General features: G+C 34.9%; 2 protein-coding genes across 3 annotated transcripts in view; one reads left to right on the plus strand and one right to left on the minus strand.

The window, feature by feature from the left end:
* Nucleotides 1–16,214, minus strand: part of LOC106869135 (uncharacterized) — a 70,738-nt gene extending 54,524 nt beyond the window's left edge. The window contains exons 1-7 of the mRNA XM_014914710.3: nt 15,933–16,214; nt 12,037–12,282; nt 7,322–8,249; nt 6,971–7,087; nt 4,189–4,316; nt 3,033–3,214; nt 436–540 (exon numbers count right to left, since the gene is read on the minus strand). Of these exons, the coding sequence (XP_014770196.1) occupies nt 436–540; nt 3,033–3,214; nt 4,189–4,316; nt 6,971–7,087; nt 7,322–8,249; nt 12,037–12,282; nt 15,933–16,031 (1,805 nt within the window). The 5' untranslated portion in view covers nt 16,032–16,214. The remainder of the gene's footprint in view (nt 1–435; nt 541–3,032; nt 3,215–4,188; nt 4,317–6,970; nt 7,088–7,321; nt 8,250–12,036; nt 12,283–15,932) is intronic.
* Nucleotides 16,215–16,430: 216 nt separating this feature from the next.
* LOC106869133 (cilia- and flagella-associated protein 410) overlaps nt 16,431–18,688 on the plus strand; it is a 44,897-nt gene continuing 42,639 nt past the window's right edge. For both annotated transcript variants that reach the window (XM_014914708.3, XM_014914709.3), the window contains exon 1: nt 16,431–16,614. In XM_014914708.3, the coding sequence (XP_014770194.1) occupies nt 16,460–16,614 (155 nt within the window). In that variant the 5' untranslated portion in view covers nt 16,431–16,459. The remainder of the gene's footprint in view (nt 16,615–18,688) is intronic.

Consider the following 18,688-nt stretch of genomic DNA (forward strand, 5'->3'; position numbering starts at 1 on the left):
ATATTACCTGAACAGAACACAAGACTATTAACATTTCCAAATGATCTGGCATCATTCCCCAACAGCTAAGAAACACAATGAAATGCCTGCAGTGGATTCAAACTTACACAGATATCCAATATATTTCCCACTAAACCATCATTAAAATGCAGGGCTCTTTTAGATTTTGCATACAAAACCAATCATCTTCAACTTCATTTGAAAACTTTGTAAACTGAATATGACCAAAATGTTTCAAGAATACTTGAATTTCTTTTCAGAGAAAAAACAAAAAGTTAAAACATGAGTAATTGCTAACAAAGTAACCAATGATTAAGTTGTGACCAGAGAATTTCAAATTTGCATAACTATCTATCTGTACCAATATGGAATAGATAAATACAAAACATAAAAAGTAAATAATTTTATATTAATAAACAACAAAATTTTCCAAACCTGGAAGATTGATACATCTGCCATTCTTTTTCTAGAAGTTGATTCAAATTTATTTTGGTTTTGTCTGATGCTCCAACATTTTCTTCAACATATGTCTTCAAAGTTCTAAAAGAAATAGAGCTTCAATTAAAATTAGCATCTATACTGAGAACTGAAATAGGATCCAACAATATATGTTAAAAAAAAGTACATTTGCACTTCATGAAGTTCTGAGGTGTACTGGTCAAGGAGTAATTAACCAGGAAGACAGTAAATTTTCATGGGAAAAGCAGTATTGGAATGCAAAGTTACATTCATGGGGTGTAGTATTTGTTGCTGTACACAACAATGATCTCAATGCTTCTCCATTGAATTTTATCAGAGAACCCACTGATCCACTTGGCACAATATGCAAACATTCTAAGTGCCCTTCTTAAGGACCACAAATTTTCTAGAGGTGGAAGTTCTCATAGTATGGCTTAATGATACCCTTCCCCACACAGTATCCAAGGACATTGAACAGATCCACAGTTTTTGAGTTGTTAACTGTTAGGTGTCTCCACCTAATGACCTTCAGAAATCCATTTACATTTTGGTCGTGCTCCTCTTGTGCATATCCAGGAATGATTATATTGTGAAGATAAGAGTAAGGCACCATGCAAGAATTTATTCAACTCAACTGTTTAATTACAGTTCAGAATATATTGTGGTTGCATATGTTATTACAATGGTTGTCTCTACTTCCAATTGTACCATTCAGTTCCTGTTGTAAGTATGGAAACCCACACATATGCATCTTGAATAAAGTGACAATGCAAGGAGGAAATGCTAAACATGGAAGTAAAGCCTAGAACCAAGAGATATCAATATAACCCAAGCAAAACACAAATGCTTTACTTAGCAAGAAAGACTAGATTAAAGGCAGCGAGCTGGCAGAAACGTTAGCACACGAGGCGAAATGCTTAGCGGTATTTCATCTGCCATTACGTTCTGAGTTCAAATTCCTTTTGGGGTTGATAAATTAAGTACCAGTTACACACTGGAGTCGATGTAATTGACTTAATCCCTTTGTCTGTCCTTGTTTGTCCCCTCTATGTTTAGCCCCTTGTGGGCAATAAAGAAATAAGAAAGACTAGATTCTTCTGCTATATAGGAAGTGACTATGCTTGATATGCAGAAAAAGAGTAGATAGGAATTCAATACAGCGTAGCCAATGTGTGAAAGGGCTTGACTTAGTGAATAGGGGAGTGGACTTATAACCATAAGCTCATGGGTTCAACTCTTGGATTAAGCAGTATGTTGTGTCCTTGAGCAAAGTATCTCAAATGAGTACAAACTGAATGCTGGTACACCTCTCTCCCATTAGCTGCCATATCTTGAATGTACTGCTGGAATCAAAGACAGAATGGGATGACAGGGAATCTATGTCTGCTCACAACTCCATCAATACCTAAGACAATTAGCAGAAGCATAGTACATTCAACACTGTCAGACTCATTAATGAGTGACAGCTGTAGTTTTATACACAATGTAAACTAAGTCTAGTGGGATCATAGACAGGCTGACAAAGAAAACTTTGATGTAACAGATGCACATAAGTAAACATTAAGAGCACTAGTGAAATAAATTCTTTCAAATGCTCAGTAGGCTCAATAGAAGTAACTGAAAGGTTCTCTCAATAATGACTCAATAAGTAGTGAAGGTGGGTGCTCTAAAAGCATAATAGGTAGAATAAGAACAGGATGGAAAACACTTAGAAAGTTATAACTTCTGATGGTAAAAAGGACTTTCTCTGGATGAGGATAGATTGTATGACACAAATGTACAAGGTGTAATGAAAGCAAAATGTGGGCACTGAATGGAGAGGACATGTAAGGGCTCGAAGAAAATGGAGTAAGCATGCTCAATTGAATGTGTAATGTTAGTATACATGAAAGACAAAGCATAAGCTGAGATAAAAATTGAGCATAAGAGGTCATCATCATCATTTAACGTCCATTTTCCATGCTGGCATGGTTTTGACAGTTTGAAAGAAGTCTGAAGGGCCAGCGGCTGCACCAGGCTCCAATCTGATCTGGCAATGTTTCTACAGCTGGATGCCCTTCCTAACGCCAACCACTCCGAGAGTGTAGTGGGTGCTTTTTATGTGCCACTGGCACAAGAGCCAGTCAGGCGGGCCTGGCATTGATCACGCTTGGATAGTGCTTTTTACGTGCCACCGACACAGGAGCCAGTCAGGGGGTACTTTTTACGTGCTACCAGCATCAGAGCCAGTCGGGCGGGCTTGGCATCGATCACATTCGGATAGTGCTTTTTACGTACCACCGGCACAATCATATGAAATGTGCAAGGAAAGCTGCACTGCTATGGACATGTGATAACAGCTGGGTAAAGAAGAACCAAGTAATTTAAGTGAAAGGAACCTGCAAAAGAATATCAAGGAAGACATGGAAAAAGTAGTGACAGCTGATTTCAGGATGCTGAACTTAATGAAGGACATGAAACATATTGCATCAAGTGATGAGGCACTGCGCAGAAGATCAATCCAACCCATGCCAACATGGAAAATGGACATAAAAATAATAATGATAATGAACTTAATAGCCAAAATTACATACTTATTAGTTAGGTCTGAGTCTTTATTATATTCTTTTTTTATGCGTATCCACATTTTCAAAGCTGCAACCATCGCTGCATCTGTGTTGATACATAAACAACTTATGACAGTTTTTAATGCTTTTTCCCAGTTTCCACATCTTTTGCAGAATTCAGCAAGATACTCATAGGTCTTTATATAGCTCTGAAAAAAAGTAAAGATTACATGCAATATATTCTTGGGGGTATAATTAAGCATATAAATTTTCCCATGGAAAATAATTTATAAAAACTAAACAACATAACAAAAGTTTAAACATTAAAAATGTATTACATTGATATTTCTTTATTTAAGTAGAATAAATTTATGGTATTCAAAGATTACCTGAAATTCTAAGATCAGATGAATGAGCTTTAAGCTTAATTCCTGCACTCAGATATTTTTTAATAATATTTCAGCAGTTGAACTACACAGTGTTATAAATATTATCTTCTATATCAATTAAAGATCTATAATCTTATTTAAAATCTGCTGCTTTGCAAACTAAGCAAAACCAGTAAAGCAGGGAGTGAACAGTAAAAGCCTCTGCATTTTCTTTTCAGCAAATCTTGATGAAGCCAGGTTTAAATCAGTAAATTATTTTACCATGATACTAGCAATGAAAATATATTTCCATCCTTCTGCTATGTGATGTGAACTTAAATGACAAGTTAATTACAAATATTTGAGGAAAATGACTAAGTAAATAGTTGTAAATGAATTAAATAGATGCAGGCATGGCTGTGTGATTAAGAAGTTTGCTTCCCAACAATGTGACTCTAGGACAAGTGTCTTCTAATATAGCGCAAGGCCAACCAAAGCCTTGTGAGAGAATCTGATAGACAGAAACAGAAAGGAACCTGATGTGTGTGTATGTGCACATGCACATGTGTGTCTTGGTCTCTTTGTCTTGACATCACATTAGTGTATACAAATATCACCATCATCAAGCAGTGTGGTTCATTTCCAAACTTTTGTGAAAGTGTCTGATCATGAGGAAATATTACCTTGCTTGGAAACAAGTGGAAGCTTGGTGAGAGAGTGGGCATCAGGAAGGAAATCAACCTCAACAAATCCCATCTGACCAATGCAAACATGGAAGAAGTGTATGTTAAAATGATGACAACTCAGTGACTTACCTGCTCAACATTCTCTCCATAAGTCTCCTGAATACTCAACAGCTCAATTGATAGCTCATAGAAGCCTATTCCAGGCTCGTTATAACCATTAATGTAACAAAAACGGCCAAAATTTCTCAACCATTGTCCTAGATGAAAAGAATCAACAATAACAAAATTGTTTTATCTATACAGGTTCCATTTAAATTTCATTTCTTGGATCAGAAGTGTCTTGTCAGACTGCTCTGGCACAACATGAGTCTCTCCAACCCACAAGCTATCAATTTTAGTGTACCACAAAACTCAGTTACATCTTACATTTTGTTCCTTCTGTACATTAAGAACTTTTTCACTCTTACATCTAACCACACACACACATTTTTAATTAAACAATACCATGCTTCAGTTCTTAACCTTCCAAACATACATACAGACACCTACACAACCAAGATACCTTGCACCAAATTTCCAGAGAATGCATATGGATGAGGACAATTGTGTAAAAAAGTGCCGATCTCTAATTGTTGAGGGAATCTGTGGAAGGGATAAACTCAAAAAGATGTGGGATGAAGTAATGAGAAAGGATCTTCGGATGCTGGGTCTCACTGAGGAAATGACAAGGGTTCGGGAGTTGTGGTGATTTGCTGTACTTGAGAAAAGGCATCAAGCTAAGTCATCCATACATACAGGCTTGTCCTTTACAGGTGCCATTGCCACGTAAAATGCACTCATGCTGATGTTGCATAAATGCAACATAAAAAGCACCCAGCACACTGTGTAAAGTGGTTGGCATTAGGAAGGGCGCCAGCCATAGAAACCATGCCACAACAAACAACTGGAGTCTGGACAGCTCCTGTCAAACCGTCCAACTCATACCAGCATGGAAAACGGACATTAAACAAAGATGATGAAGACAATGATTATAACTTCATTAACAATCTTCAGGAGATGCATTACAACTAAGTTACCTTCAGCAATATTAAGACCAAATCACTACAATCATGTATTTCACATGAACAAAACAGCTAACTCCCAACCCTTCTGCTACAGATGTTAAGTCATAAGCTCTGATGATCACTAAGGGTCACCATACATGTATAACACTGTTTATTGTTAAAACTGCAACCTAAACACTGCTTTGTCTTCACAATCAGAAAATACTTCAGCTCTGATCTGTTGCAGACCATCTACAAAACAGAAGTGTGATCCACAATTTTCTATTGTTCTCAGATATGTGTGGCATAGTGATGCTACTGCTGCTGCTTTGCAAGCAAATGTTCCAAACAAAATCAAAACAAAATTATTGCTGTGTAGTTAAGAAACTTGTTTTGCAACCATGTGGTTTCAGGTTCAGCCCCACTTCACAATACCCTGGCTGATCAATGTCTTGTGTGCGTGTGCACGCTTGTCCCCAGTCCACTACTAGACAATCAGAGTTGGTTTGTTTATGTCCTTCTCACATAGCAGTTCAGCAATACAGTAAGTACCAGATTTTAAAAATATATGTACTGGGTTTCAATTTGTTCGACTAAAACCCTTCAAGGTTGTGTTCCAGCATGACCACAGTTCAATGACTGAAACAAGTAAAAAGTAATCGCAAATGTCCAGGCCATAAGAAAAACAGCTGATTGGCTTAAACTCACTCACCTACAGGCTGCAACTTCTAGGCCATATGAGTGGTCTTTCCCGCCTCTACCTTTACTATAGTAGTTTCTGCTCCTGCAAACCACCTGGCTACACACTACCTTTACTTATATCAACCTAATATATCTAGCTTCCCAATTCACATTTTTTCTGTTCTGTCTTAAGTCCCAAACTTGTACAAAACACTTTCTTGTTTGCATACCAATTTCAAATTCAAAATCTAAACTACAAAATGGTTTTAAAATTTAGTCTTCATAATACTAGTCTAGTTATTAAAATAACAAAGGAAAAGATAAATGTATGCAAATAAATTAGTAATGCTAATTCTATATATATATGCCAGAAAAAAACAAACTTAAGGAGATTTGTTCTTTATTTGCTAAATTTAGTTATAAAAATCAGAAAAGAATCAAAATCTTCCAAATTTGAAATATAACCAACTGTAAAAATGGTAAATATTATTATTGCAAAAGATCTTCAGATGCTAGGCCTTACTGAGGAAAATGACATGGGACCGGAAGATGTGGCGATTTGCAGTACTTGATAAGACACATCAAGATAAGTAAAATTGCTGTCTTCCACACATAGAGATTTGTCCTTTCAGGTGCAGGTGCCATTTAAAAAGCACCCAGCACACTCTGTTAACTGGTTGGTATTAGAAAGGGCACCCAGTCATAGAAACCATGCCTCAACAGACAGCTGGAGTCAAGACAGCTCTCTGCTAGCCAGTTCCATATCAAACCATCCAACCCATCCCAGCATGGAAAGTAGATGTTAGACGATGATGATAATGTAATTATAGCAAAGAGGCCATAATTTCACAAGATAATGTGACAAAATAGCAAAATATAAAAAATATTGATTTTTTGGCCTCAAAACATTCATCCATAATAGCAATAGAAGCTGATTGAAATAGCATTCCCATCTGTCCATATATTGTATATATTGTGTAAATGTCTATTCAATCTTGCAGGCATTAGATAATTCAAGATCTGCCACTGTTATACTTAGCTCAAAGTGTATGATTTATTGGAATATATGAGCAGCTTCCACTAGCTATCAACAAACATGGATATTTCCCTTTCAACAAATATTTAAGAGAAACATTAGTTTTTATAGTAAATATTTAAGATTATTTCCTGAAAAGCTAAATACTCACCTATAAAGATAAGATGCTTCTCTAGAATCTTTTTTGTAACATCATACAAATGTGTTACTTCAGAAAAGTATATTCTGGCAACCCTTTCTGCTTCATGCAACCACTCTTCAGCATCATCTTCAAAACAAGAAAAAAATTATGGCTCCAGTCTTTATTTTGCTCTGTTTCAGAAAAGTTAGCTTTAAAGGTTTAAAGATGACATCTTAATACATGATAATAACCTGAATAAGTATCTCTCATAATGGGACAGAACCAAGATTTGTCAGAAAGGGAAATATATATATTTCATTAACTTCAAAGATTTGAACTGAGAATATTTCTTTATGAAAAGCAATAGTCACATAGACTTACCTGTTTTTATGAGGCTATACAAAACCTCCATGTAGACAACATATGTATTACGTAGGAACACATTATATTTTCCTGTCCGGTTTGCATTATTATTCTCAGCCTCATCAGGCCTTCTGTGAAGTACAGAAACACTCATATCCAGTAATTCTACTACTGTGAGAAACATATTTTTCTCAAGCTGACCAGTCTTAAAAGGCTCCCACTGAGAGAAGCAATCAATAAATATTCCATAGGCATCAATAATTAAATTACTTAAGTTTGAATTGAAATTGGTCTCAATGGTTACACCTTTAAGTTTACTGTTTACATTTTCAATGCAGTTAAATAAGAAGTTAATATCAAAGTCCTTTGTCCCATTTTGTTGTAATAACAAGATGGCATCACATAAACAAGTTAAACCTTTTAATAAGTTATCACCTTTCTTTGTGTATTGTTGAAGAAATGATTGAATTTTCCTAAAATTAGCCTTAGAATTGTGGTAGTGTTTACCATAAAAATAGATAAAACGTGCATGGTGTATGTGTAATTCTAGAACATCAGTTAAAAATTTGTTTGGTGCTTGTTCAGAGAGCAATGATGAATGAACACACTTTAGAATACTGTCCCAAATTTCTGCAGATTCGCAGTTTATAATGTCAGTACTATTCCCATTGTTTTGCTTACGATATCTTTCAAAAGTTCGACCTAACTCCGAAACTAATAAAGAAATGTTCTGATTATTCAAAGTTAATAATTTCAATGCCATATGTCGGATTCTGAGTGTCAATTGAAAATTTGTAAACTCCTTCTGCATTTCAAGCTTGACAGCAAAATTCAGTAGATAGGGAGATTTAATTAAAGTAGACACATCCTGGTTGGTAGATTTTAATTCAATCAACTCAGTGTAGAATAATTCTGAGAATTTTAAGACATAGTCAACATAATCAACCTAAAACAGAAAAAAGAAAACAGTTTAGTTGATTTGCAACCTAATAGTATTTTCAAAATAAGAAAACCAGAAATAAAATCCAAAGACAAAAATCAAATCAAATAAAACTTTTAAAACATAGAAACAAAAACACGAAGATAAATACTGCAATGGATTTACAATAAATCAATAAATCCAACATCCATTCACTTTTCCTGTCATTTCATTGTTTTTAGAAAATCTGCAAATTTGACCATTTCCAAAAAAATTCCTTGAAGTTTTCAATGAGGCAAAGATAAAACTGCATATTATATGCACTGTTTTACTTTTAGTATAATGATGTATAGAATATGAACTATTTTAGCAGATTTATGATAATTGCATTGAGGAAGTTCACAAATCTATAAAACAATAAGCAAATTCAAATGTGATCTTTGAACTTTACTGGGGTAGGCTATAAAAATGTATCTACTTTAAAGTCAACGTGTATAGAAGATAATGCAAAATGTAAACATTTCTATTAAACTTCCATCATTATCAAATATTTTCATTCTTTTTAAAATAATGTATATGACAGTTCATTATAATAATTACAGTACTTAAATATTTATCTTTGAAGTTTTTTTAAAGAGTATATTCACATTTCAATAAAGATAATATCCAAGAATTATCCATATTGATTATTTATTAATTTAATCTTACTAAATTATTCAAGTAGTATTTTTGATATTGGAAATATTACATTCTGGCTTTCTGTTCTGAAGGTTGATGACAGTAATTCCTCATGTCCAGTTGTACCAAATATTTAATATATTACCACTACTACAGAAAAATATAACATCATTAGAGTGACCGTGTTTCTTAATTGCATATCAGTTAGCTTGGACAATAGATATACATAACTAATTTTAAGTCATTCAATCCTGAATATGGCAACATGATTGAGAAACAATGGGTAACAATTTGTTCTCATGTACTATGCATCATCATCATTTAATGTCCGTTTTCCATGCTGGCATGGGTTGGATGACATGACAGGAACTGGCAAGCCAGAGGACTGCACCAAGCTCCACTGTCTGTTTTGGCATGGTTTATATGGCTGAATGTCTTTCCTGATGCCAATCACATTACAAAATGAACTGAGTGCTTTTCAAATGGCACCAGCTCTAGTGAGGCCTGTCTCTAATATTTAAGTCTAAAAATCTAGAAAAAAAAGTGTATATACATGAATAAATATGGTAGTTAGGAGAATGAATTTTACCTAAGCACATTGACAGAAAGAAGTTGGAATACAGAGTAGCCAGGACATCAGAAATGGTTTAGAAATATATGAGAGAACTGTGTCTCAGAGAAGAAGAATAGGAATTTGCCTTTCAAGAGGTGTTTATTCTTTAAACAGAACAACAATGTTACCAATGAGTTTGCATTTCTTATTATGTTTTGATTATTGTATTCATACCTAAGGGAGGAAGCTAGCAGAATCATTAGTGGGTCGGGCAAAAAGCTTAAGGGCACTTGTTCTGGCTCTTTATGTTCTGAGTTCAAATACTGCTAAGATCAACTTTGCTTTTTATTCTTCAGAATTAATAAAATAAAGTATCGGTCAAGTACTGGGGTTGATAGTATCAACAAATCCCTTCTCCTTGAAATTACTGGCCTTGTGCCAAAATTAGAAAGAATTATTACACCCATACATACTGTTAATAACAGTGTTATGATATTGAAAGGTACATATACATTCCTGGGACCTCTAACTAAACTTGGTTTCTAACAATCTGATCTACACCTTAATTTTCTGCTCACTTCCTTTTGTTTCTTATCTTCCTGATCTACTTCAATATATCACTGTGATGGCTCATGCTCCAAATACAGATCTTGTCAATAATAGTCTCTTATTGAATATCCACCAAACTGTAACTATAACTGCTTCACACCTTGCAAGTTTCGCTGGCCCCCTTCGTATGAGATTTCTTGAATGGTTTTACAATAGCCCCCACCCCATCCTATCATGTCACATATTCTAAATACCAGAATATTGTCAAACTGTAAAAGTCAACTAAACCAAAGTGATGCAAGCATGTCTCTCAACTTTTTACATCATTCAAATGAAATGGGGAGGGGGGGGCAGAGATATACAGAATATCTAAAGCAAACAAATGAAATGAAAACAGTCAAATGTTTCAGGGAGTTAACTAACCAATCTTCTTTTAACCTGAACTGGTTGAGAGGTCGTGAGGAGAGCAATGTTAATTTATAAGACATAAGAAAAAAAGACAAATAACTGCCTCCCCACTACACGATTTCTCTATTTACTTTTTAACACAGGCAATCAGTTCATCTTTCAAGTTAGCACTCACAGGTATAATGAATGTGATAACATGATTCCAGTTGAGAACAAGTCCAAGAAAGACATAGAGTACCATAACAACATTCCATATGATCAAGCAACACTATTTCCAGCTGAACATTTTTACAAGTTTGAATTACCTCCCATGCCGCTGAGACAATTCCAGTTCGAGTCACAGTATTTATATATCAATATCATGAAACGTCTGTCTTCCACGCATGCATAAGTAGAACAGTTGACAGGAGCCAGCCAGGTTGAAGACTACCCCAGGCTACTGTGTCTGTTTTGGCAGGGTTTTTATAGCTGGATACCCTTCCTAACACCAACCATTCTGCAGAATGGACTCAGTACTTTTCATGTAGCACTAGTACAGTCAAGGTCAGTTTTGGAATGATTTTTACAGTTGGATGCCCTTCCAAATGCCAACGACTTTACAGTGTGGACTGGTTGCTTTTTACGTGGTACCAGCACTGGCAGGGTCATCAAGTAACTCACAAAACAAGGAATTTTGAGAGGGGCGGGGGCATTGGAGGAAGGGATTTTGTGTCAGATGAAAGGTTATAGTGTGACAGAGATAGAAATAGGTTTCTTGCTATAATGGAGGGAGCACTGGAGGAGGTGATCTGATGTCAGATGATGAAAGGTTAGAGTGTGACAGAAATAGAGAGGCAGAAATAGGTGTCTTCCTATAGAGGAGGTACATGGTTACTGAGAGATAGAGGTGGGAGGAAGAGAGAGGGAAGAGAAAGAGGACAGAAACAGGTGTGCTGATGTAAAGGAGATACTTGGTTACCCAGAGAAAGGGAAAAGCAAGAGAAGGAGAGAGAGAGTGATCAAGAATAAGAGCAGTAGAGGAGATACATTGCTACTCAGCCAGAAGGAAGAGCAAGGGAAAGCAGTGATACAGTGAGCAGGGCAGTGAGGGTAGGGAAGAGGAGTGAGACAATCATAGTTTATGAAGCGGAAATGTGAAGAAGAGAAAGATGTAGTTTAGAAGAGGAGATGTAGTTCGGTTTCTTGGGGTAGGGTGTGTGAAAAGTTTATTGTTACATGTGGCTAGGACATAACACTTCTATCACTCTGTTTCACTGACATGGGCAGGTCTTCTCTTGAACTTCATATTGCCAAACATCTTAAGATTGGTCCTCACCACTTCATTCCATGTCTTCTTGGGTCTCCCTTTTCCACAGGTACCATCCACTTTCAGTGACAGGCACTTCTTTATACAGCTCTCTTAATTCATACGCATCACATGTCCAGACCAACACATTCTCCTCTCCTGCATGCCACATTTAATTCCTCTTATGCTTAACTTTGCTCTCAACGGTTGTGCTTTGTCAATCATGCACACTGATGTTGCAAATCCAATGGAATATACTACCTTCATCCCTCTCCACTCTTTGTGTATATAAACAGACACCTTATCTCTCTTATTATAAAGTATATAACAAAACCACTTACCACTTTTGTAATACATGCCAGAACCACATGGAATATTTTAGAGATGAAACAGGGATCAGTGAGTTTGATATGTTTCTGAAGCTTCTTGAAGTAATTATAGCTGAGATCCACAATAGACAACAAGGTAAGCTGAGGGCCATCTTCTTTGATGCTGGTCACTGACGTACGAAGGACAGAGACAACAAAATGACCGTAGTATTTCAAGGTGGTGTCATTGGATGACTCTGATGACTGCAATAAGTAGTCCTACAAAACAATTGTAAACATTGATATGACACACTGAAACAGGGGAGGAGCTAAAATTAAAAATTCTGAGGGTTCAAATTGCATGGTATTCATGTTTAAAAGGTGGTGGAGTACAAGATTGTTTTATTGATATATATACAGTGAATGAAATACAACAGTTTTAGACACAAAAAGGAAAAGATTTTGTTGACTTGGCTAAACTACTGGCACTATTGATAGAGCTTTTCACTGCGTGAACTTAAAAACAAGAATCCTCCAGGTTGCTACAAATGTTAAGGCCTTTCCAACTCTGTGTATCTCTCCAAGTGAACGCATACACACAATGTAGCAAAGACCTTAACCTAAATACTAGCCTTACTTTTCAGAACTAGAAAATATTTCTACCCACACCAGCTAAGTCTCTAAAGTTCAGGTGGAAACCACAATAGAGTACTGCTAGCATATCTGGGATAGTGCTGTTGCTATGCACACAGACTTTCTAAACTACATCCAAAGAAGACTAACTACTTAACTGAAGAGATGAAGTTGCTCATCAACTCATTCCAATTTCTGGTTCACAGACATACTATCCGCTCTCTCTCTCTCTAACTTTTTATCACTACAACAATACTCTCTTCTACTTGAAGCTTGCTGATCCACCACTCATATTTTAAACAGTCTACCTCCAGGACCCACTAAGCACTACACTCATGCCTTCTTTCCAAGAAATGTCAATCATACTGGTCTTGGGTACAGTCCCTTGCTCTTGACCAATTTAATAATAATACTTTCTATAAGGCATAAGGCCTGAAATTTTGGGGGAAGGGACTAGTCGATTACATCAAACCCAGTGTTTCACTGGTACTTAATTTATTGACCCTAAAAAGGACAAAAGGCAAAGTCAACCTCGACAGAATTTGAACTCAGAACGTAGTGACGAGTAAAAGACCGCAAAACATTTCATCCAGTGTGCTAACGATTCTGCCAGCTCGCTGCCTTAATAATAATCTTTTCTACTAAAGTCACAAGGACTGAAATTTGTGGGGAGGGGACTAGTCGATTACATTGACTCCCAGTGTTTCATTGGTACTCAATTTATTGACCCCAAAAGGATGAAAGGCAAAGATGACCTAATAATAATATCTCTCAAAGTCCTGTGCCTTATGGGAAAGGAAAAGGGCATTTTTTAAGTATTCTTTTCAAAAAACTTCGGTTTTTATTTTTACTTTCCCCACTTCCATTCTATTTTCCTTATTCATGAGGTATGGGACTTCGAAGAACAACTGTTCAAAAACAACCCCAGGAATACAACATCTCACTCTTCCTTGGACAAATGGGTATCAAAGTCGTCGATATCATCAATACAGAAATTTGAAAAGCCATAAGACGATGTAATTAAACAGACTGCACCGAAAAACTCATCGATATGACTATGAAGGTGACATTACATGGTCAGTGAACAGTTGATAAGAAAGTAACTTTCTGACTGCAAGGGATATAATATCAATATCATCTTTTTTATTTTGTCAGTCATTCTAAAGAAATTTCACTACTCTAATGTTGGTAATGGTTATAACTATATACCCAGTAAAAAATTTCTGAAAAAGGTTAAAAATGCAGAATCTGCAAAAAAATTCTATGGTGTCCGAAAGCTGAAATAGGCAAGACTTCCTTTTGTATCCCTCCCCCCAAAAGACACCCCCTTTTTCTTATTTAACTTTTTTTTTCTACACAAATCCCTGTTTTTGGCTACGGAGAATACGAATCTGCAAAAAAATTGGCAAAAATCGGCATTTTCAAATTACCCCTACCCCCACTACCTAAATTCATTTTAAACTTTTTTCAGAAATTTTTTTTTTCAAAATATGCGGAAAAATACGTAAATTATGGTTTTAGGGTTTGGTCTATGGAAAAAAGTGAAAAATGAAGAAATGGGGATAGGGGTGGCAAAAAATTTCAAAATTACGATTTTTCCGGAATCTTCGTATCCAAAAACGCGTAATTTTTCAGATTAACACCCGCACGATTTCCACTAGTGTGTTAGGATTAGGGTTTTAGGGTCAGGATTAGGGTTTTAGGGTTAGGGTTTAGAGTTTAGAGTTAGGGTTTAGAGTTTAGGGTTAGGGTTTAGGGTTAGTGTTAGTGTTAGGGTTAGGATTAGGGTTAGTGTTAGGGTTACGGTTTTAGGGTCAGGGTTTAGGGTTAGTGTTAGGGTTAGGATTAGGGTTAGTGTTAGGGTTACGGTTTTAGGGTCAGGGTTACGGTTTTAGGGTTTAGGGTTTAGAGTTTAGGGTTAGGGTTAGGGTTTAGTGTTAGGGTTAGGGTTAGGATTAGGGTTAGTGTTAGGGTTACAGGTTTAGGGTTAATGTTATGGTTTTAGGGTTAGGGTTAGGTAATCGTGCGGGTATTAATCTGAAAAATTACCCGAAAACGTAGGATTTTGGCAAAAAAAATTTTTTTTAAACAATAATTTGCTAGAAAATGATGGGGGACGGGAGGAAGTCTTTCCCTGAAATATTTCAAATATAGAATTAAATCTCCTAAATCTCTTAATAAAATGTTCGTTAAGGCTAGCTCAATTGCAGTCCCAATATTATAATAAAAATATATTTAGAAGTTACTCGCGTCCATTTTACAAAATACCTTTCCCAAACACATCAATCTTCTCCAAAGTATGGAATGGATTATTGCAAAAAAACGGTATTATTTTTAATATTATTTTATTAATACTAAATGCCATATTTATTCTATCAACAACTTTCAAACTTTAATCACCAAATTACTGTAAACAATCAAATTAATTAATCTAAATATATATATTTTTTTAATCGAATTATAACTCAAACGGAAAAAGATCTAATTATTCACCTCAGACATTGAATTCAGGGTTTTTTTTCCATCCATGTGAAACTAATACATTTTTCATGCTATCGCAAGTGAAAATGTGTTACAATCAAAATAGTAACACATTTATGTATGTTCAATTAGATTTGTACTTTATTCCAGACTGTGTAATTGTTTACAGTAGCTTCGTTCTCACAAATTCAAATAACTTTCTATTATTCTTTCATCCCACAAGATCATACTTATCAAGTACGATCGAGGCGCTCTGCCTTTTACAATTGCGGAGTCGATAAAATAAGTACCAGGCAAGCAATTGGGATTGAAGTAATCGGCTATCCATTCCGCTAAAATGATGGTCTTGTGCCAAAATTTGAAACTTGTAGTTAGTAAAATACATTATTATTATTATTATTATTGCTATTATTATTCAAATTAAATTTTCTGAGTTAAACTTGATATAAATCAAAACAAATCTTGTAAGAAATTTTTATTCTGCAGACCCCTGATATTAACCTAGTTTTATTAGGCATTTTAAAATATTGATTTCTTACAAAAGGAACAAGACCTCAAATTTAGGGGAGGGTATAGTCAATTTATATCAACCCCAGCATTTAGACTGGTACATTATTTTATCGATCTCCGATAAATTAAAGGTAAAGTTGATCTCGTGAGATTTAAATTCAGCATTTTAAAATAATAACTGACAAAGTTGCATCATAGCAATAAGCTTTATTTATAGATTTTGTGCTGTATTTTCTTCAATACATTGCACTACTACACTGATTTAACGTACAAGTCATACAATACTGAAATTAAATATCACGTACCTTAAGTTGCGCATAGACTTCTTTACATTTTCGATTTTTTAGAGATTGTATAATATCCTTCCCTTCTTCATGAATTTTGGTATCTTTAAAGATATGCATATTTGTGTATATGATACTTTTTATAAGTATAAAAGAAATGTATTTTTTTAATATATTTTAAGATAATTATAATGTAGAAGAAATAATGTACAAATATTTCGGAATGGTGAATTCATTTTCTTTAATAAATATTAACAGGTTTAAATTAACCGCCGTTACAGATCCGCAGTGAATAACAACAATAATACTAAATAAGTAAATAAATGTTTCATATATTTCACAATTCTTAAACTCTAACTATTTTCTTCTAAATAATCACGATTTATTAAAATATTTTTAAATTTTAGGAATAATTAATAATTAATGTTTAGTTTATATATTATGTTTATTTTACAAAGACTATTTTTGCATTAAGTGGATTACCGGGGCAAATGTTTATGTGATAGCTCGAGTATTGGCAGAGTGTTTCTGTGACAGTGAGGGAAACAATGGAAAGCAGCATGTACCCGTGTTGTATTGCACCTATTGATACAACTTTCCTTCGGGAAAAACCACTCATAGGTGGGAGAGTTTTAACAGAAGAAATGGTTTTGAAATCTTCCAATGTGAAATCATTAGCTGCTGTAGAACGTTTAAATCTCTGGTAAATTTTTATTTCGTTGTTTTCTTTGTAAATGAAAGATATTTGTTAGTAAACAGTTAGTTCTTGGGAGAACCTGGAATCAATTACCATTCTACTTATGGGAATAATGGTTCTTAGATTTCATTCTATTTCTCTCTCTCGAATTTTGTTTTATTTCAAATGGATGTTTTTTATTTAAAGATACTCTTCTCTTAATTTGATGTCGGTTACATTTCTTATATACATACATACATACATATATATATATATATATATATATATATATATATATATATATATATATAAGGAATTAGATTATTTTTAATGAATATAAATAAACTACATGTATTTTCTGTTTCGATTGGAAACAAAAATTGCGTATGTGTATATATATATATATGTACACGCACATATCAATTTTATCCAGCTTTTGGGTCCATTCCTATTTCTTTGAGAGAAAAAAAATGTCTATACATATATAAAATATAGACAGTGCTCTGTAACTTAATACTTCAGTTGTCACACTACGAACCAGCAAGAGAGCATCTACGTGATCGCTCGCCCTCGTAGAAATATCAGCCAAATCTCCCTTAACCACTTAAATGACACATTCGAAAATGTAGTCTGAGATAGGATGGTCACGGCTGCAATGTTTTTGTGACTAAGTTTGACTTGAGGCTATACAATCATAACTATTTAATTCAACTATTTAGTTGGTGCCCTCCACCGCCTTTTATCAACTGATGAATAATCACGACGAAGATTATACGATCAGATTTTAACTCATTTACTGGACCTGATTTACAAACGTCGTTACGTATGAACATAAACATAACATCTCTCTAAATTAATATTTGCATACACGTATATGAATACAGTATTTCTTCATTGAAATATACTTGGTGTGTAGACAGGCGGGTGATGACTTTAATTGCTAAAACATGTTCATACATTACGCAATTATACTTGAAACTTGACACAAGATAAAGAGACAATGGTGTGTGTGTGTGTGTATATATAATACTATACTCCCGCCTATCAGATTATCGGTTGTCTGTTTGTCTCAAAAATGATTCATACTAATCCAAACTTATATGATTCTCACCATCACCATCACAACTCTTCTGATATAACTGACGACAAACTATTCCCTATGTATGCTTCTGTCCTGATTATTTGCGAACTTATTTACAAATACTGATATATACACATCTTGTATAAGACTCATCTTCATAGAAGAAAGAAATGACATTAATTCCAACCAAACGAGCATTCAGGTTACAAACACAATTGTCAGTATTTTATGTCTAGACATGCTTTTTGTCGTTACTTTTTGTTTTGTGCGTTATTTTGCTGTTTTTACGAGACAGATGCAATACTGAACATTTATCGAGAAAGGGGCACGAATGTGGGGGAGGGGTTAAAAAATGTAAACAAATTAAAATTTTGGGACACGGAATTCTTTCACAGTGAAAACAACCACTCAGTTCTTTGCCCTTTTCATTCTTCATAAGGTAGTGATAATTCGAGATGGATGTAATAAAATTTCTAGTTTCGTTGTGTGTGTGTGTATGTGTGTGGTTTGTGTCAGTATCTATGTATGCGTGCCTACATTTTTTCTTCTTTTTTTCCACATTAAATTCCTGTATAATCATATTCTACACCATCTTAAAGGTATTTATAGAAATTTTCAGTAAAAAAAAAAAATACACGTTTTTCTGGGAGTTATGAGAAAACAAAGTCGACATGTGTGAATTTTCCGAAACTCCCCTCACTTTTCACCTCCGAAATAATTTTTGTAAATTTGGAGGAATGTGTTTTCCTTTTTTCTTGACTTAAAGGTGGAATGGAAGTGTCCATTACATTTTTGCATGATCTCTGAGACTAGTAAAGGAGGGAGATTGGAGGAGTAAACCACAACTGATGGATTGCTGCTTTAGGTTCAGTGCATCAAAGCATCACTTCACACAAGAGGCCTGGCCTTAATGCTCCTCATAGAGTAGAATTCACTAAAGGCATCAAGGGATAAGGTAGTGACATTAAACTAGATTTTGAATTGAGCCTGGAAGAACAAATATAGCTGATCTGATAGACT

This window comes from Octopus bimaculoides, chromosome 3 (genome assembly GCF_046866305.1).
Source record: "Octopus bimaculoides isolate indiv1 chromosome 3, ASM4686630v1, whole genome shotgun sequence".
Taxonomy (NCBI): domain Eukaryota; kingdom Metazoa; phylum Mollusca; class Cephalopoda; order Octopoda; family Octopodidae; genus Octopus; species Octopus bimaculoides.